Below are 18,250 nucleotides of genomic sequence, written 5' to 3'. Positions count from 1 at the left end.
CCCCCCCTCCTCTCTCGACTCGTCTATTGCTGCTCATCATGTCCCCCGAGCCCTCCAATCTACCGGCCCAGGACGAACACGAGTCCCGCACCACACACGACGGTACCCCTCGCGAAACTCGCCCTCGACGGTCGCGTCGCAAGAAGGACGACGACCACGAAGCCGACCGCAAAGATACAGTCCGATCGGTTAAAGTGAAGGATAAGAAGGAGGAAGATCAAGACCCCAATACCAACAAGGAGAATCGCGAAAAGGAGCCCAAACGAGGCAGTCGGCGCCACCGAGATAAGTCCCTGTCGACGACGAGTGCCCATCTAGCTTCATCGTCTTCACAAGCCCGCAAGAAGCCTAAGTTAGAGCCCGCCACTCCAGACCATAGTCCGGCGCCCGCGACTGTCTCTGTGCCTGGACCGACCGGGCCTGCTCTGCCGTATGCAGAGACCGCAACAGCCGCAGTAGCAGCCCCAGTACCTCTACAACCTTTACACGCCCTTCATACTCCTCCCCTCTCGGCCATCCCCCTGGTGAATGCTGCGGTGACCGCGGCTTCAGCTCCGACTCCCAGCACTCCGGGGCCTAGTCCTTCACGGCCCAGCGTCCCTTCACATCATCCGGCGCCTATGCAGTCAACGCGTTCACTCCACGCGACCTTATCCCGACCTCCGTCGTCTCATCCCACTCCCACTCCCCCGCCCGCGGCTTCACCTTATTTGACCATGATGCCGTCCGTGCCACCACCACCACCCCCCCATCATCATGCTCCTCCCCCGCCTACTGCTTCTCAGCCTCCGCAGCGGACCAGCGGCCAGAACTTCGATCCGATTCGTTCAGCCTTTGATACTTCCGCCTCCGCCCCTCCGGCATTCAGTCCTACACATTCCATCTCTCCCCGTCCCAACCGCGCCAGTGCATCACCCGCCATTGCCAGCATTATTGATCCGCCGTCAACGGCAGCCCCATCGATATACACCCCCCGACCATATGCGTCTCCTGTTTTAGGTCCCCCCAGTTATGTTCCCTCCCCCGCGGTTCCTAAACCCGCACCCACGCCGCCTCAAGTGCCTATTCAACTACAGTCTCAACCGACCTCACCTTATGCCCATCGATCTCCTTATGCTGCGCCGCCTCCACCAGCACCGGCCCCGGAGCCATCGCAGTCGGTACAGCTACCATCTACAACAGTTTCCGCTACACCATCTTCTGCACCCCTACCTGTAGCATCGCCATCAGTACCACCGACGGCGGTAGTGGCGGCGGCGGCGCCAGCACCGGCACCGGCACCAGCACCACCCGCTCCCGCCCCGTCTACAAAGCCACCGCTGTCCCCCGAGCTAACACCGATGGATGTCGATACGGACCCCCCCGCTTCGGCGACTGCTGCATCCAAGGCAATTAAGAAGGATGCGAAATCTAGTCCTGGAGTCGCACCAGCGTCTAATGCCACATCGCCCAAACCCGCCAAACCGGTCAAGGACTCAGCAGCTCCTCCCCCATTACCTCAAGGTTCAGGCTTGATCTCCAATGCTCTCTTTGGCGTGGACGGTAGCACCTCCACAAGCGAAGCTTCGCAGCGTCGGACCCCTAACATAATTCTTCACATCCCACTCAAAGGCAATGGCAACAAGATTGTCAACTTTGCCCGCCTGGCAGAGGAACAGTACGGCTTCGCGGCGCTACATCCGCGACTTGCGGCCCAAAAGGAGCGTTTAGCGCGAGTCGCAGCCGCTGGAGCTGCCCTCGAGCGCAACGACAAGACTGGACGAGGATTTTCTGCCGGGGAAAGTGCGGACGAGGATCTCACCCTTGACGTCGACCGCGACAGTGAAATGGATGGGGATGGCGCCATCGGCGCATCCGCGCGGTCCACTGGGCCTGAGCTCACTGACGGCAAGAAGAAACGACGCAAGAAGAAGATGGAGGAATATGATCGGGATGATCCATTCGTCGATGACAGTGAGTTGGCCTGGCAGGAACAGGCCGCCGCCAGCAAGGATGGATTTTTCGTCTACAGTGGCCCACTGGTACCCGAGGGCGAGAAGGTGCAAGTGGAACGGTGAGCACTCACTCAAAGTTGACGATCTTTCTTGAATGCCATTGCTAATTTTCTTTTGTCATTTAGGGCGGACGGCACGATCAAAAGAGGCCGTGGCCGGGGCCGTGGTGGTCGCGGTCGGGCCCCGGTCACCACACATCACCAGGTGCCCTTGGCTGCCGCCGTTCCCATCTCTCAGGAGACTGGCCTACCTGTCCGCGGTCCTGGATCGCGTGGCGGCAACACTTCTCGCCGGGCTCGCGTCAGCAAAGCTGCCCGGCACCAAGCAGACCATGACAAGACCGGCAGCACCGCATCGACCTCCGGTCGCGGAGGGGGTGCTGCGAGTCGCGGTGGTTCAACGAGTACTCGTGGGGGCAAGACGCCGATGGTTGAGCTAGCCCCAAGGCCGAATCTCGCCCCCGCCCCTGCTGGCCCCAGTCCAGCTACAGGCTCCGATCTTGAGAGGAGATATGGATAGAGGCTGTCTTCTGCAGCATGGTGTGGCTCGAAGGTGTCCCAGAGCTTCCCTCCGGCTCCGGAGTATGCTATGAAACACGGGTGCTTAACGTCTTTCCTTCTTTTGTCTGTTCTAGGTGTAATCGGGAATCGTGAACCTGCTGCATGTTTCGGGAATCGGTGTTTGCTTTAATTCTGTTCTACTGCTTCGCTTATTGACTTGTTCGCTTCCAATGTCTGTCTCCTGCTCGCTCGGTTATCGGTTTATACTGGGACTATTTACAATTTATTCCGAGTCTGGCCTTGAATATAGTCACCCGGCAAATATTGCAACGGCTCTTCACATGTCTCCGCAGTACATAAGGGTCAGTAGGGCATTTCCCCTTCCCTCTCCTTGAAAACTTTCCGACCGCAGTGCAGCTACCTGCAGCTAGTGCAGGCCCTTACAGACACGCATGTACGCTTTCCTACAAAATCATCCTCGTATTCGCATTCGTCGGACCCAGGTCTTTCCATGCCCGATAGAAATATAGCTCTAGGAGGAGCAGAAAAAATGAGCCAAAGAAAGTAGACAGAAAGAGTAGGAAGAAGAAGCAACCAATATTTAACATGAGATCCGAGAGTCCCTGCCTCGCGATTCACAACCAAGGTCAACTGAACGCAACGCAAAGAATTGCTGCAACGCCAACATCGTTTTCACTGTCTCGGAACGGATCGCAGGGCATTTGGGGGAGGCTATAATGTGAGGCAGAATATGATGTAGAAATCGAAGGGAAAAGGGTACATGTATGTATAGCTATGTATGTAGATAGAAGAAGAGATGCCAGGTTGATAAAAGAGGCTGGGGCAGTGGTGAAAGACAGAAGACATTGATGGCCAATGATGGAATTACGCCTTGATGATGCAAAGGGTGAGGAAGGGGAGCATGTTGGTATGAAGACAAAGAGACGTCCTGCATCAACGATGAATTCGTTTAGACAGCACCGGTCATATGATCGCCGCGCATAGACCGCTGCCAGGAACCACTGCCGCTGGAGCCCGAAGACGGACCGTTGTGCGGTGAGCGCACGGGGAGGGCAGCTGCCGACTGCAGCGGCATTCTCGATTTAGTGTTGTGGGAGCTCGCTGAGCGGGAGCTCATGGAATGCATGGGAGGTTCCAACCCCGGGGAAGGGCCACCCACGGGGGTGCGGGAAGGCCGTCGGCCAGAGCGATACTCCTCCTCTCGGTTCTCTAGCGACAGGTGTTCCAAAGATATGGGTGGAGAGCGAGTGGTTCGTCGGGGCCGGGGCGAGGGGTTGGCGGGAACGTAGTTGTGGGTGTAGTTTGCGGGCATGTCGTGACCCATGACGGGAATATCGCCGGACGAGGACGAGGGAGAGGCGTACTGCGGAGTGCGTGACGGTTTGCCAACGGGGGCTTTACTGCTAACAGGAGGCTTGACCGCGGGGCTGGCCTGGTGAGAGGAAGAAGAGAATTGCATGTCATCCTTGAGTGATTTGGGCGCCGGAGGGGCGAGGTATGACTTCCGGTTGTGTCGCTCCATCATACTGATGGCCCATTCCTGAAGATCTACTGGGGTCCGCTTAGCGGCCTGCAGGAATGCATCTTTGTCCTAGAATGACTATCAGTCTTGCGCACCATCTAAGCAACGATGGAGAGATGACATACGTAAAGTTCCCGTGGTGTTGGTCGCTCCTCCGCCTTCTTCAGAAGACACTTGGCGACGAACTCGTGGAGGATGGGTGGGAAAGCGTCGCTTTTGGGCAGCTTCGGGGCAGGCTCGTGCACAATTTGCTGCAACAGATCCAGAATCCCCATTGGGCCAGCGCTGGCGCGATCGCCTGCCGCCGAGTCCGAGGCATCAAACGGGAAGCGCCCGACAGCCAGTTCCATTACCGTCAGTCCCACACTCCACACATCCGAGCGGACTGTATAAGCGCCTCCTTGGATTCGCTCAGGAGCCATGTAGGTCGAAGTGCCTACGAAGGTATCGGCAATAGAGTTGACAATCTCGGTAGCGACACCAAAATCGCACAGCTTGATGTTTCCGCGTGAGTTGACCGTGATGTTAGACGGCTTGATATCGCGATGCATGATTCGGTGGACTTCATAGAGATAGACGAGACCGGCCAACACCGACTCGGTGATCTTGCCAAGCACGTCTACCCGAACAGGACCGAAGTCTTTGGAAATTCGATCGAGTGAGCTATTGTTGTGTCAGCCAGTCAAACCATAAATGCGTTGGAAGGATACATTTGCGAAGAACTCCGCAGAAGACGCTCGACCTACCCGCAGTCCATGTATTCCATGCATAGCACAATATCCCGAGCTTCATTCTGGAACGCTCCGTAGAAAGTCACGATGTTGGGGGAGTTGCAGTCATGGCCCACTTGGAGCTCTCGTAGAATCTGCTTCCTCACATTCTCCTTGGCATCGACACGAATGATCTAGCCCGTCTATCAGCATCGCCTAGTTTCATGTGCACTGGGTATCGAGAAGCATACCTTCCGGGCCATGACGACCTTGGTCGACGCATGCATGACCTTCGAGACTGTGCCACCATTACCCGCGCCTAACTCCTTCAAAGTAATGAGATCTTCACTCCGCAGGTCAAGTCGAAACTCCAGGCCAATCTCGAGGGTGTCGGTGCGGGTGGTTTCGGCGTTGCCGACAGCGCCGGAAGCTTGAGAATCACCATCGCTTGGGTTTGAGGCGGGTTTGGGAGCAGCGTTCAAGGCAAGTCCCTTGACATTCTTGCGCTTCAGGGTGCGTGCTTTGAACTGGTCGGCCATGGCGACTGATGACGGGGACCGGTGGGGGGGGGGGGGGGGGGGAGAGGCGGGAGAATGAAGGCGGCGTGACGAGGCCGCCGTAATGAAGAGGATAAATAATGCTAGAGATCGCAGTAGAAGCGAAATTGTGTAATTAGGCAGACCGACAGTTGTGATTGAAAGTGGCTCGGACGGCGCTGCGACCCGGACAAGCGCCGAGCGTCTAAAGCCGGAAGAACAGGTGGGGAGAGGGGGGGGCGTTCGGCTGGATGATCGGGGGTCGGTTACAAGATGCGGAACATTAGGGAGGTGCAATTTCACGGAGGAGAGATCAAAGGCGATGAATGATTATAATCAGCAGGGGGGTGTTGAGTAGGGAAACAAGAGATAAGGATTTGGCAGAGGAAGAGGAGGAGTAGAAGAGAAGGAGGATGAGGGGGGAGAAGAGTTGGTGGTGGTGGTGGTGGTGGTGGTGGTGAAAGAAGGAAACGGTAGTGGAAGGAAGTACTTTCTAGTCTAGTTAGTAACTTAGTAGTAGTAGTAGTAGTAGTAGTCCACTTCCTCCAAGCTAAACTGACAATAATAACATTAACCAAATAGCCAAATAGCCAAATAGCCAAATAGCCAAGTAAATAAGTTTAGTTATTTGGATCTATTATTCAATCCATTTATCTATCCGGACTGGTTCTACTTGGGCAGCAGCCTACTTATGCATCTTTCCTTTTAGTCTCTTTTCTTTTCTTTTCTTTTCTTTCTTTTCTTTCCTTTCTTTTTTTATTTTTTTTTAAAAAAAAAAGATGACCTCTCGTTTCTTTTTTGCTATCATCCTATTTTCTTCTTAGAAGCACTAAGGGAAAAAAAACAGGGAATAAAAATTTGATTTTTCTTTCTCAGTGCTTGGACAGTTGAAGGTAACTACTGTGCCTCCGGTACTACTACGGAGTAGTGAAACAGGGGGAGACTCACTCACTGGCGGGGTTCCGCCACACTAGTTTCTGTCTGGGAGTCGAACTCCATCTAAAACAAAGTCCATCCAGGTGGTAGGAGTAAATTTAGAATGTCAAGAAAACCGAATTGTTCTGGTCTTCCCAAGAGATGAATCAACTGACTCTCGTAATATTGTCATGTGACATGCTCGATCTATCAAACTGCACTCGGGGTAGTTGTGGAAGGCTGTATTATGTCTATCACGTGCACCCGCCCCATCCTCCCATTCTCCCATTCCAGCCACATCTTCCTGAGCGGTGAAAGAGAAAGCCAGCCGCGCCACAGCAGCAGCCTCGTCTCTGCTTCTGCCCGTGTTGAATCAATCACTCGATTCCCAGTCCACCACTTCCCAGACCAGCTCCTCATTTACTTCACTCTCTTCCCCCCGTCTCACCCCTAAAATCTCTCTCTTGTCGGTTCTTTGTCTTCTTCTCTCGTGTTATCCAGGGTTCGACCTTCCATTCAACTGTTTGTCAAGCTTCTGCTTCCATCCTTTTTGAGCATTCTCCCCGCAGCGGCCCATTTCAGCTTCCCTTTCTCCATCTCTTGCAGATTGCAGGAAGTCGATTCACCTCCCAGCTCCCCAGACACGTAACACCGTAACACACTATGAGTGCACGCGACTTGGTTGAGGGGGAGGCGATGATCGATGACGATGAAAATGACGAGGAGTTGGCCGACGACTATGATGGCGATGTCCGAGAGGGTGCTGGCACCAACAACAATCAATACGACTCCAGTGAAGAAGAGGAGGAGGACGATGATGATGAAGAGGCTGCCCGTGCAGTAAGTCCTTGGAAGAACTGACCTTGGCGCGCAATTCCTTGGCTCCTGCGTTGACTTTCGTTCTCCGTATTAGGTTCGTGAAGGATTCATTGTCGATGAGGATGAAGAATTAGAAGAGCGCGCCGAGCGCCGGCGGGAGAAGAGGAAACAAAGGGATCGTGAGCGCGAGGATGAACATTTGGATGAAGAAGATCTAGAGCTCATCGGTGAACTACCTCCGAGGTTCCAGTCTTCATCCGCAGCAGAGGTATGTCTGGCGCATCGTCATGGGCAAAACTCCTGTCGCGCGTACTAACACAACCTGCTGGAATTAGCCCAAATTTAAGCGTCTTAAGCGTGGACACAAAGATCGCGATCTACGACAACCATCCCAGGGCATCGACGATATCTTTAATTCCGATGAGGATGAGGAGCCGGCCGGCGACTACGGACGATCCGGCCACCGGAGGCCCATGCACGACGAGATGGACGATTTTATCGAAGAGGATGTCTTCTCCGACGAGGAAGTCCAGCGTGAACGCGAGGACTATGAGGTTGCCCGCACATCCAAGGGTGGTCTGGGGGTCACAGATGCGACTGGCCTGGATGAGAATGCGCTCGACGATATGCGCGCCGCCTTCGGAGACGGCAATGAGTACCTGTTTGCTCTCGAAATGGAGGAGCAAGAAGAAGAACAGGAAGAGGACGAGGAAAAGCATCTGGATCTCAAGGATGTTTTCGAACCATCGCAGCTGGCCGAGAAAATGTTGACTGAAGAGGATAACCAGATCCGGTTATTGGATGAGCCTGAACGCCACCAAATTGCCCGCAAGCCTTATCGCAATGTTGTCTTGACCGAGGATCAGTTCCGCGAGGAGGCAGCCTGGATCTCGAACCTGATGCTTCTTAAGAAGCGCATCGAGCCCGAGCTGCGTGAGCCCTTCCAACGGTCGGTCGCCAAGGTGCTCGAATTTCTTGTGACGGATGACTGGGAAGTTCCCTTCATCTTCCAGCATCGCAAAGACTACATGATTCACGCTGTGAAAGTTCCGGTCGATGGGGCAGACCTCGACGCCGATTCCTCGCAATACACCACTAAGGCTGAGAAGCTCCTGAACATGACCGACCTCTGGGAGATCTTCGATAATGATCTCAAGTTCAAAGCTTTGGTGGAGAAACGTACAACCATTCAAAAGACCTATGATAACTTACAGAGTCTGTTCAACATCAACGATGAGATCGTGTTCGAGATGCTATCGACCGCCACTAGCATGGAAGAGTTACAGGATGTTCAGGACTACCTCCACTTTCAGTACGCGTCCCATTTGCGCGATTTGACCCTTGCCAATGGAGACAACACCGGGGAGACCCATCGCCGGAAAGCAACCAGCAAGACATTCTTTGAGCGCGTCCGGAACGGCAAGGCGTACGGTCTCGTCCGCGCATTCGGCATTACGGCCGATGCCTTCGCCCAGAATGCCCTCAAGGAAGGCCGGCGGCAATACACCGAGGATCCCGCCGAACGCCCGGAAGAGCTGGCAGATTCCTTTGTGGATAACGACTTCTCGAACTCCTCCCATGTGGTCAAGGCCGCCAAGACCATGTTCGCCGAGGAGATTGTCATGAGTCCAAAGATGCGCAAGGTAGTCAGGCAGGCGTATTATATGAGTGGTGTAGTGGACTGCTTCCGGACAGAGAAGGGCCTGCGGCGCATTGATGAGCAGCATCCTTACTACGAATTCAAATATCTCCGAAACCAACAACTGAGCGACATTGCCCGCCGGCCGGAGATGTACCTGCGCATGCTCAAGGCCGAAGAAGAGGGTCTGGTCGATGTCAAGGTTCGCTTTGAGAACTTTGACCACTTCCGGCAACGTCTATACGCAGACATTGAATCCGATAATTACAGCGAACTGGCGGACGTATGGAACCGGACTCGACGCGACGTCTTAGATCTAGCGCTGGGCAAGTTGGAGCGGCTGATTAATCGCAGTGTGAAGGAGAACCTCCGTCAAGAGTGTGAGAACTCTGTGGCCAAGGAGTGCCGTGAAACCTTCTCATATCGGCTGGACCAGGCTCCTTACAAGCCCAAGGGAATGGTTCTGGGCACCGTGCCCCGCGTGCTGACCCTGTCTACCGGCTCCGGTGTGGTGGGACGGGAGCCCATTCACTGGGCCTATGTCGAAGAAGACGGTCGGGTGCTGGAGAACGGAAAGTTCGTGGATCTTTCGGTTGGAGACCGTGAGCGCAGTGTAGCCGATGGCAAAGATGTCGAAGCCTTTATCAGCCTGGTCAGTCGTCGCCGTCCGGATGTCATTGGTGTCTCTGGCAACACACCGGAAACGCGCCGCTTGTACAAGCTGTTGACCGAGCTGGTGGACAAGCGCAATCTTTGTGGCGCACCTTACACTGATGACCGGGACGAGACAGCCACTGACCCCTTGGAAGTGGTTATTGTCAACGACGAAGTGGCCCGTCTCTATCAACACAGTGAGCGCGCGAAGAAGGATCACCCCAGCTTCGGTCCCCTGACCCATTACTGCGTCGCTCTGGCCAAGTATCTGCAAAGTCCGCTCAAGGAATACGCCTCGCTCGGCCGTGACATTGTGTCAATCCAGTTCAAGCCTGGCCAGCAGCTGATCTCGCAAGACTTGCTGTTGAAGCAGTTGGAGACGGCACTAGTCGATATGGTCAACCTGGTGGGCGTTGACCTCAACGAAGCGGTGACGGATCCGGCAACAGCTAATTTGCTGCCCTACGTCTGTGGCTTGGGTCCGCGCAAGGCCGCCCATTTGTTGAAAATCGTAAACATGAACGGCGGCGTGGTGAACAACCGGGTCGAACTGTTGGGCGTGAATGCGCAGTATCCAGCCATGGGCGTTAAGGTTTGGAACAACTGCGCCAGTTTCCTGTACATTGACTTTGAGAATGCCGATCCCGATGCCGATCCCCTTGATAACACTCGTGTGCATCCGGAAGATTATGACATTGCACGCAAGATGGCGGCCGATGCATTGGAGCTGGACGAGGAAGATATCAAGGCAGAAACCGACGAGAATGGACCCGGAGCGATCGTGCGCAAGCTCTTCCGAGAGGAAGCGCAGGATCGTGTGAACGACCTGATCCTGGAGGAATATGCGGAGCAGTTAGAAAAGAACTTGAATCAGCGCAAGCGGGCGACGCTCGAAACGATTCGCGCCGAGTTACAGCAACCGTACGAAGAATTGCGGAAACAATACGTCTTCCTCAGCACTGATGATATTTTTACCATGCTGACGGGCGAGACAACCGAGACGCTTGCAGAGGGGATGGTGGTGCCTATCTCGATCAAGCGGGTGACCGATGACCACATTGACGGCAAGCTGGACTGCGGTATCGATGCGCTGGTGCCGGAATCGGAGCTGACTGATCGCTACGACATTCCTGTGCGAGCCCTGTATCAGCCGCATCAAACAGTGTCGGCGAAGATTTTGTTCCTGAACCGAAAGACATTCTCGTGTAATGTGTCGCTGCGCGAGGAACAGGTCAGCCGGCCGTCCCATCGGACACCGGGCGATCGGCTGCAGGGCGAATGGGACGATCGACAAGAGCATGAGGACCGAGAGGCTATGCAGGAGACGACTCAGAGTGGCGGCCGAACGATGCGTGTCATCAAGCATCCGTTGTTCCGGCCGTTCAACTCGACGCAGGCTGAGGAGTTCTTGGGATCTCAGGGCCGAGGTGACGTGGTTATTCGGCCCTCATCCAAAGGTCCAGACCATCTGGCCGTTACATGGAAGGTGGCGGATGGTGTTTTCCAGCACATTGATGTTCTCGAGCTGGATAAGGAGAACGAGTTCTCAGTGGGCCGAACGTTGAAGGTGGGCGGTCGCTACACGTACAGTGATCTGGACGACTTGATTTTCAACCATGTCAAGGCAATGGCCAAGAAGGTGGACGAGATGATGCTGCATGAAAAGTATCAGGACGGCACCCGGGATGCTACTTGTAAGTTTTACTGTCTTTTGTGCCTGTTCTCCTTCGTCTTGCTTACGCTCCCCTCCGCAGACTCCTGGCTGGAGACATACACCAAGGCCAATCCGCGCCGGTCGGCCTACGCGTTCTGTCTAGACCCCAAGCATGCAGGCTACTTCTTTCTGTGCTTCAAGGCGGGTGAGAATGCTTCGACGCACAGCTGGCCAGTGAAGGTGATCCCTCAGGGATATGAGTTGCAGCGCAACCCTTATCCCGACATGCGGGCATTGTGCAATGGCTTCAAGCTGCTGTTTACCAACATGCAGGCGGGCAGGCGTCGTTGAGGAGAGGACCTCTTTGGTGTATACTTGTGTAATATTTGGGTTGGAAAATGCTTGGAAGGAAGGAAATTAGGGAGGATGGATTGTCGCTTCTTCTTCTTCTTCATCTCCCTCTTCGTCTTCACACGTTTCTATTCTGATTCTCCCATTCTCGTGTAATTCATTCCAGTTTTCATTGGCATTGATCCCATTTTGTCGTATGAATCTTCTATTGTTGTCCTTGCATCAGGTTGCGGGAATGCATCATTGGTTTACTCACTTCTTGTGCTACTATGGGAATCTATACAGTACCGGGATGTATCTCGGAATAGCTCTTAATTGATTGGCATTGTATTGATGATTTTCTCATTAATTTTCTCTCTACCAAGATTCGGGGTTGTTTCTGTTTGCTTGTGACCGACCAGGCTGACCGACCGACCAACCGACCGACCGACCGGAGGGGGAGGGGACTCAAAAATGAGGAGATGAGAAGAAGTGTAGATAGAGAGTAGAGGCAGTGGAGGCAGTAGAGGCAGTAGAGGCAGTATAAAGCAGAGTCAGTCCAAGGTTGTTCTCGGCTGACCTGCCGCGTCTCTCAGAATCTCTGCTGTTTCGGGGAGCTTTTCCCCATAAGTTGAACCCTTCCTTCCTTCCTTGTTCTTCTCGTCTCTTCCTCCACCTCCACCTTCTCATCTCCACCCTCACCTTCACCTTCACCTTCACCTTCACCACCTCCTCGTCAATCAAAACAATCCCCTCCCTCTTGAAATCAACTTTACTATACCTCCATCACTCAATGCTTCTCAATTCGACCTGAAACCTCTGGTCCGAGTGAGTGACCCTGTAACAAGGGAATCTCTCCTCCTGCTGACCACCCCTCGTGCAGCTGAGCCTTGCCCTCGATTCTCTTTGTCAGCCTTGTTTTGTTCTTAAGCCCTTTCCCCCCCCCCAAAAAAGTCCCCCCAAGTCAACACTGGCTTCTCTCGCTTCTCTCCGTCATCAACATCTTCACCCCTAAATTATTCTTGACACGGCCAAATCTTCTTGCTTGTTCACCAGCCTCGATTGACCTGCCTACGGCCCCGGACCCCCCCCCCTCATCGTTGCTTCCCCGCACCCGTCATGGCTGCCATGGAGGAGTTGGAGATCCACAGCAAGGTAAGGGATGGATGACTGACGCCTCGTGTCCCCCTATTCCCTTTGATCCCGAGTCGATCTTCGCCTTGCATCGGTATCTCCGCGCCGATCAGATCGTGCTGAGGCTGACCCCCAACTCTACTGCGTGCCAGTCCTACTTTGTCCGCTGGGTTGCTGTCAAAGCCTGTCACACTATCTCATGGAGCATCCAACCACATAAAAAATCGATCAACTTCGGTATCTTCAAACATCCTGGCAATTCCGCCCTCCTTGGGTCGAACACAAACCTCCCCGCGACCGCCGACACTCCCAGCTCCGAATCACCCGATCCGATCACCGCCAACACCGGCGGACGCGCCAATGGCTCCATAATTGAGCGCTTAACCGGCATTGGGCTGAAGCAAGTCCAGTGGCTTGGAAGATGTGAGGCCGAACGTATAGTCCGCGGCACCTATGATGTCCCTGCCAACGAGGGAGGTAACTACGGGCTTGTCTTCGACAATACATTCTCCAAGCAGATCTCCAAGACCGTGACCCTCGTCCTGCTCACCTACCCAACAGCTCTACCGCCACAGTCAGTCCCAGTGCCGCATGCAGCGAGTCAACCACAGCAGGGCACCGCTGATTCGGCAGCGATAACCGAGGCCGGAAAGCCCCTGCCAGCGCGCCGTCGGGGCAACAGCATGCTGCCCCCTCCGCCGCCGTCTCAACCCACTGAGATCGACTCGGCTCAAACCTATACGGGTTTGTTGCAGAAGCGAAGGCGAAAGCGCCACCAGGGATGGGCGCGCCGTTTTTTCTCGCTCGACTTCACCTCCTCTACCCTATCCTACTATCACGACCGGAACTCGTCCGCCCTGCGCGGCTCTATACCTCTCAACCTGGCCGCAGTTGCCTGCAACCAGCAGTCGCGCGAGATCTCGATTGATTCGGGTACGGAAGTCTGGCATCTTCGCGCTAGTAATGATCAAGAGTTCGCTGCCTGGAAGCGTGCTTTGGAAAGGGCGTCCTCTTCCAAAAGCTCGGCCGAAGATCCCAACCACCCATCGGAGCCGCTGTTGCGGGTCCCTTCCCAGCGCGTACACGCCAACGCTGCCGATGAAAGAGATTGGGAGCAAGTGGAGAGTTTGGTTAGCAAGGTGTCCGGCACGCGTGATGCTGTCCGGCGCCTGGCTAAGGACACCGATCCAAAGTATCTAGGCCCGGACCGGCCCCGCGGCCGCTCTCCGAGCCCTCACCGTACCCCAACCGATATGAGTGGAGAAGAGCCCAATGATGGCCGAAGGCCGTTTTGGAGGCGCAAGAGCAGTGCCACCGTCCAGCCCACCGTTAAGCGCAGTACCACCATGAATTCCATGTCCTCCCAGCTGGCCATTCCGGGCGCCTTTGATTCGTCCTCGGTTCATGGCGATCGCAAGCCCGGCAGCATCACCAGTCACCCCGACCACATGGACGAGATCCACGAGCATCTGATGGCCGTCCTACGGGACCTAGACCACGTCGTCAGCGAATTCTCCAGTCTCATCGCCGAGACCAAGCATCGCCGTCGTCAGCCTGGCCGGTCGCTGCAGTCACGGCATAGCTTTGAATCCGATATGTCGCAAGAGTTCTTCGATGCTGTGGATGACGGCCATACCTCGGCCCTACTGACCATTCAGGGTGATACCAACAGCGAGGATGAAGATCCTCGCGGCGGGAAGACCAATGGCAACGCCATCTCCTCAACACTGGCCAAGGAAGACGTCGTCACAGACGATGCACCCTCGGACAGTGATGATGATGAAACGATTCCAGAAGAGACAAGCGATAGCCATGACCAGTCATCGCCGCTGTTCCCGGTGCGGCCCAAATCGCTAACGCCATTGCCTCTGAAACCGGTGCCGCGGCGCGAGAATATCACTGCCCCAACAGTAATGCCGCCGAGCCTCATCGGGTTCCTGCGCAAGAATGTTGGCAAGGACTTGTCCCAGATTTCTATGCCTGTTTCCTCCAATGAGCCTCTTTCTCTGCTGCAGCGTGCGGCCGAGGTCCTTGAGTACTCAACGCTACTTGACAAAGCTGCCAATGTCTCTGATCCAGTGGAGCGGCTCGTATACGTGACTGCGTTTGCATTGTCGCCGTTATCAAGCAATCGTGTCCGGGAGCGCGCCATCCGTAAGCCCTTCAACCCTATGCTCGGCGAGACCTACGAGTTGGTACGTGAGGATTTGGGATTTCGATTCATCGCCGAGAAAGTCTCCCACCGACCCGTCCAGCTCGCGTACCAGGCCGACGGCCCGGAATGGAGTCTAACGCAGTCCCCCATGCCCACCCAGAAATTCTGGGGGAAATCTGCCGAGATCGTGACAGAGGGTCGCATTCGCCTCACGCTTCATACCACTGGAGAACACTACAGCTGGGCTTCGGCAACCTCGTTCCTGCGCAACATTATTGCTGGTGAGAAGTACGTCGAACCGGTCGGCGAGACCACCGTCGTCAATGAGACGACCGGCCACAAGACAGTATCAACCTTCAAAGCCGGCGGTATGTTTTCCGGGCGCAGTGAAGAAGTTAGTACCAAGACCGTTGATGCTGGCGGCCGTGACCTTAGCCTCGGATTGACAGGCACATGGACGACCTCCCTTCAGCTCACCAAAAACGGTTCGCCAACTGGCACAGCAGTCTGGAATGCGGGCCCGCTCGTCCCTAATGCCCCTAAGCACTATGGCTTGACGGCGTTCGCGGCGAGCTTGAATGAAATAACCCCGATTGAGGCGGAACAGCTTCCGGCGACGGATTCACGGCTGCGACCGGATCAGCGCGCCCTCGAGGATGGGGATGTCGACCGTGCCGAGGAGTTGAAGGTTCAACTTGAGGAAGGGCAACGCGCCCGTCGCCGTGCGATGGAGTCGGCTGGCGAGCAGTGGACGCCGCGCTGGTTTGCACAGGTGGACAATGCGCCCGAGGGCGGTGAGGTTACATGGCGATTGAAGCCCGGAAAGGAGGGCTACTGGGAAGAAAGGGCCAAGAAAGCCTGGACTGGCGTGGTGCCGGTCTTTGAGGCCTAATGCCCCCGAAATCCCGAACCTTCTGGCCTCCATACATACATACACGATCTAATATCTCGGGTTCTGATTCTATGAAATAGACCCTTTGATCCTTTGTTTCCCCACCACGCTTACACTGTATGTGTACCTTTTCACAGGTTGAGCTAGCTAAAGTGCTCGTTTTTATTGATTCCCGGTAAATATGCTAGCTAGCCATATGTATTTTTGCAAGTCAAAGCAGACTATGCAAGGAAAAACCATAAACTAGAAGAACAATTCGCTCTGTATTTCCACACTACACATGGAACGAGTAACACAAGAAGCTGGGACAGGAATCTGAAGAATGCAAAGAAGTCAGGCACAAGAATCCGCCGATTAGGTCATCTACCGTAACTATTTATATGAGGTTGTGTAAATGGCAAATATGATCAATCGAGATGCAGGGCAGATAAAAGGAATCTGAATCTTGCAAGAAAAAATAAGAAAAAAGAAAAGCATGTAATAGAGTAAAGGGAAAGGCGCATATCGCGAAGATCTAATTTTGACTAATATTCTTCATCGGAGTGATCATGGACAGCCCATCGGCGGTTATTCCGGGATTTGGCGGCGCGTTTCGCAGCGCTACGATCTGAGGAAGAGGCGAAGTTCATGCGTACCATCACGGGGAGATTATCGAGGACGGCACGGTTTCCCTGGAAGTAATGGGCGGCAAACCCACCCTGCAAGATGCGACGGAGCGAGTTCAGACGGATCCACTTCCACCACCGGTCAATGTTCATGACACCCTGGCTGCCGACCTTAACGGTCAACTTGCTGCCGTAACGCCGGTTCGTGTCTTGATCAATGGCGGTGTTATACATGGGCCCTCGCCGTGGGTTGGTAACGGTGGTTAAGATGGAGGTGAAGTTGCTGTGCAGGCTCTTCTTGTCGCGTTTGCTGATGCGTTTGTTGTGGATCGTGGCCAACGACTGCAATTGCTGTTCGAGCTCGTGGGTGTTGTGGTAGGCATTGTAGCGCTTGATGAGCTTGGGGCCGGACCGCTCGCCGGGCGATAAGAAGGACTCTTCGTCGGAGTCAGCGTCATTGGAATGACCTTCCTCATCTTCCTCGTCTTCGTCGTCTTCCTGCTCGGTATAGCTCTTTTCATAGAGGAGCGCAATATTCTCCCCAGCGGCGACTTGCACGCCCGAGTCGCCGCTGTCCAGCTGATCCATGAAGATCTGCACAGCATCCTCACTCTCACCTTCGAGATCGTCAATCTCTGTCGCGAGCATTCCCCATTCCTGCAACGCGGCCGTAACACTGTTGGCATCATCCGGGGCGTCAATAGACTGGCCATCGGAGGCCGCGATGTCGAGGAAGAAGGTCATCTGATCGAGGATGCCGTCTTCACCAGCACCACCGAACATAGTGCAAACACCAAGACAGTGGATGGCGGCGGCTTTGATCGAGGTCGAGGTGGAGTCCCGAATGCTGCGGGATAGGAGTGACTCGACATTCTCATAGATAGTGTTGTCAAAGGCCGTGATGGCCAAGAGCTCGAGGGCGCGCAGAGCTAGTGTTGTCTCGCGCACGCTGGACTCGAACTTGACACTGCGGCAGAAGGCCGCCAGCAGATCAGAGACCTGGCTACGAATGTGATCCTCGACGTAATGGGACTTGGCCAGGCGACAGAACGCGGCGTAGGCCTCCTCGCGACTTAGGATACTGCTACGCTTGCGGTCGAGGATGTCAGCAACGACATCGTCGAGTTCCTGCGTCCAGTTGTTGGTGTCCTGATCGGGATCTTCAGTGAGGTCATCCAACGAGCCAATGCTATAACGTCCGAATCAGCATTAGTCAGGCCAAGAAATTTCGAAAAGTTGGCGATGATGTCATCCCGGGGAAGCGGGCGGCGCATAGAGCACACAGAATAGGGTAGGAAGGATAAAGGATAACCGGTAGAAAGGGAAAAAGAGGAAAAAGAGCTCACCTCAAAGCAGTGGTCTCATCGCTTAGGTTTCCTGCATCTTCTTCATCCGAGCCATAGCGACTGGTCGGCCGCGACGAAGGACGAGAGTTTTGGGCGGAGGCGGTGCGCGATGTGCGGCGCGAGCCTTCACGAGAGGCGGCCTTGCGAGAGATCGTCTTGCCGCTCTCCAACACCTGACGACGTAAGTCTGGCATGGTGATAATTGTAGTTGGCAGAGCAAATATGTGAAGAGAATGGCCGCTGTGGCAAATCAAGGGGGAAAAGATTGGTCTTTTTTTTTCTCCCCTGTGCTTGTTTGGACCCTGACAGGCGGGTTATATAGCCTTAGGTTTGGAGAATGGGTCGAGAAGTAAGGGTTGTCTGGTGAAAATGGAGAGGGTGAGGGAAAGAAGCTATGCTAGAGGTATAGAAGATGTCGACTGTAAGAAGATTTCTTCGGAGACAAATGACATGGTAAGTTTGAGAAGGAGAGATTCTTCTTCGATTGAAGGAAGAAAAGAGAGAGAGAGAAAGAAGTGGATTAGAGGAGAAGAAGAAAGAGAAGAAGAAAAGAAATCCGAATAGAGGACGGAGAAAGTCAGTCAAGTCAACTGGTGAGTGAGTGGTTCCCGCTCTCGGCCCTATTGTGTACCGTACCGTACCGTACCGTATATCACAGTACAGACAGTCTCCCAAGTTCTTTGCTGACCATTCATTTGTTTGTTATTTGCCCTTTTGCATGAAGCATGTGGCATGTGGTTTCGTGAATCTACGGAGCTATTCTCATCCTTCCAATTGTCCTCTATCTCTCTCTCTCTCTCTCTTAAGAAGACTGCCAATCAATG

At 54.4% G+C, this 18,250-nt stretch overlaps 5 protein-coding genes across 5 annotated transcripts; 3 read left to right on the top strand and 2 right to left on the bottom strand.

Moving 5' to 3' along the window:
• The first annotated feature begins 13 nt into the window (after window positions 1-13).
• Window positions 14-2,909, top strand: BO95DRAFT_445126 (uncharacterized protein). Its single transcript, XM_025587071.1, has 2 exons — window positions 14-2,053; window positions 2,120-2,909. The coding sequence occupies exons 1-2, from the start codon at window positions 39-41 to the stop codon at window positions 2,511-2,513; spliced, it is 2,409 nt and encodes an 802-aa protein (XP_025439857.1). The 5' UTR covers window positions 14-38; the 3' UTR covers window positions 2,514-2,909.
• A 267-nt stretch (window positions 2,910-3,176) lies between these two features.
• Window positions 3,177-5,434, bottom strand: ste7 (MAP kinase kinase Ste7). Its single transcript, XM_025581091.1, has 4 exons — window positions 4,999-5,434; window positions 4,784-4,941; window positions 4,163-4,700; window positions 3,177-4,106 (listed from the first exon to the last, which is right to left on the bottom strand). Exons 1-4 carry the CDS (start codon window positions 5,284-5,286, stop codon window positions 3,465-3,467), a joined length of 1,626 nt encoding a protein of 541 aa, XP_025439856.1. The 5' UTR covers window positions 5,287-5,434; the 3' UTR covers window positions 3,177-3,464.
• Window positions 5,435-6,587: 1,153 nt separating this feature from the next.
• spt6 (chromatin-remodeling histone chaperone SPT6) lies at window positions 6,588-11,636 on the top strand. Its single transcript, XM_025587070.1, has 4 exons — window positions 6,588-7,038; window positions 7,112-7,285; window positions 7,353-11,004; window positions 11,065-11,636. The coding sequence occupies exons 1-4, from the start codon at window positions 6,862-6,864 to the stop codon at window positions 11,313-11,315; spliced, it is 4,254 nt and encodes a 1,417-aa protein (XP_025439855.1). The 5' UTR covers window positions 6,588-6,861; the 3' UTR covers window positions 11,316-11,636.
• A 333-nt stretch (window positions 11,637-11,969) lies between these two features.
• On the top strand, window positions 11,970-15,729 carry BO95DRAFT_445123 (oxysterol-binding protein related protein OSH3). The gene has a single exon (XM_025587069.1). The coding sequence runs from the start codon at window positions 12,461-12,463 to the stop codon at window positions 15,473-15,475; it is 3,015 nt and encodes a 1,004-aa protein (XP_025439854.1). The 5' UTR covers window positions 11,970-12,460; the 3' UTR covers window positions 15,476-15,729.
• BO95DRAFT_445121 (IFRD domain-containing protein) lies at window positions 15,712-17,942 on the bottom strand. Its single transcript, XM_025587068.1, has 2 exons — window positions 17,427-17,942; window positions 15,712-17,269 (listed from the first exon to the last, which is right to left on the bottom strand). Exons 1-2 carry the CDS (start codon window positions 17,618-17,620, stop codon window positions 16,000-16,002), a joined length of 1,464 nt encoding a protein of 487 aa, XP_025439853.1. The 5' UTR covers window positions 17,621-17,942; the 3' UTR covers window positions 15,712-15,999.
• Between the last annotated feature and the right edge of the window lie 308 nt (window positions 17,943-18,250).

This window comes from Aspergillus brunneoviolaceus (assembly GCF_003184695.1).
Source record: "Aspergillus brunneoviolaceus CBS 621.78 unplaced genomic scaffold BO95scaffold_54, whole genome shotgun sequence".
NCBI classification, from domain to species: Eukaryota; Fungi; Ascomycota; class Eurotiomycetes; order Eurotiales; family Aspergillaceae; genus Aspergillus; species Aspergillus brunneoviolaceus.
Note: the sequence above shows the minus strand (reverse complement) of the source record. Positions and strands in the feature narration are given on the sequence as shown.

What these genes read in the sequence shown, in the direction of transcription:
- BO95DRAFT_445123 (XM_025587069.1), top strand. Translation starts at nt 12,461, where the DNA reads ATGACTGACGCCTCGTGTCCCCCTATTCCCTTTGATCCCGAGTCGATC.
- spt6 (XM_025587070.1), top strand. Translation starts at nt 6,862, where the DNA reads ATGAGTGCACGCGACTTGGTTGAGGGGGAGGCGATGATCGATGACGAT. An exon ending in AGTCTTCATCCGCAGCAGAG is followed by an intron (nt 7,286 to 7,352) that starts GTATGTCTGGCG and finishes TGCTGGAATTAG; the next exon opens with CCCAAATTTAAGCGTCTTAA. An exon ending in CGGCACCCGGGATGCTACTT is followed by an intron (nt 11,005 to 11,064) that starts GTAAGTTTTACT and finishes TCCCCTCCGCAG; the next exon opens with ACTCCTGGCTGGAGACATAC.
- ste7 (XM_025581091.1), bottom strand. Translation starts at nt 5,286, where the DNA reads ATGGCCGACCAGTTCAAAGCACGCACCCTGAAGCGCAAGAATGTCAAG. An exon ending in AGGTCGTCATGGCCCGGAAG is followed by an intron (nt 4,942 to 4,998) that starts GTATGCTTCTCG and finishes TAGACGGGCTAG; the next exon opens with ATCATTCGTGTCGATGCCAA. An exon ending in CAACACCACGGGAACTTTAC is followed by an intron (nt 4,107 to 4,162) that starts GTATGTCATCTC and finishes TAGTCATTCTAG; the next exon opens with GACAAAGATGCATTCCTGCA.
- BO95DRAFT_445121 (XM_025587068.1), bottom strand. Translation starts at nt 17,620, where the DNA reads ATGCCAGACTTACGTCGTCAGGTGTTGGAGAGCGGCAAGACGATCTCT. An exon ending in GATGAGACCACTGCTTTGAG is followed by an intron (nt 17,270 to 17,426) that starts GTGAGCTCTTTT and finishes CGGACGTTATAG; the next exon opens with CATTGGCTCGTTGGATGACC.
- BO95DRAFT_445126 (XM_025587071.1), top strand. Translation starts at nt 39, where the DNA reads ATGTCCCCCGAGCCCTCCAATCTACCGGCCCAGGACGAACACGAGTCC. An exon ending in GAGAAGGTGCAAGTGGAACG is followed by an intron (nt 2,054 to 2,119) that starts GTGAGCACTCAC and finishes TTTGTCATTTAG; the next exon opens with GGCGGACGGCACGATCAAAA.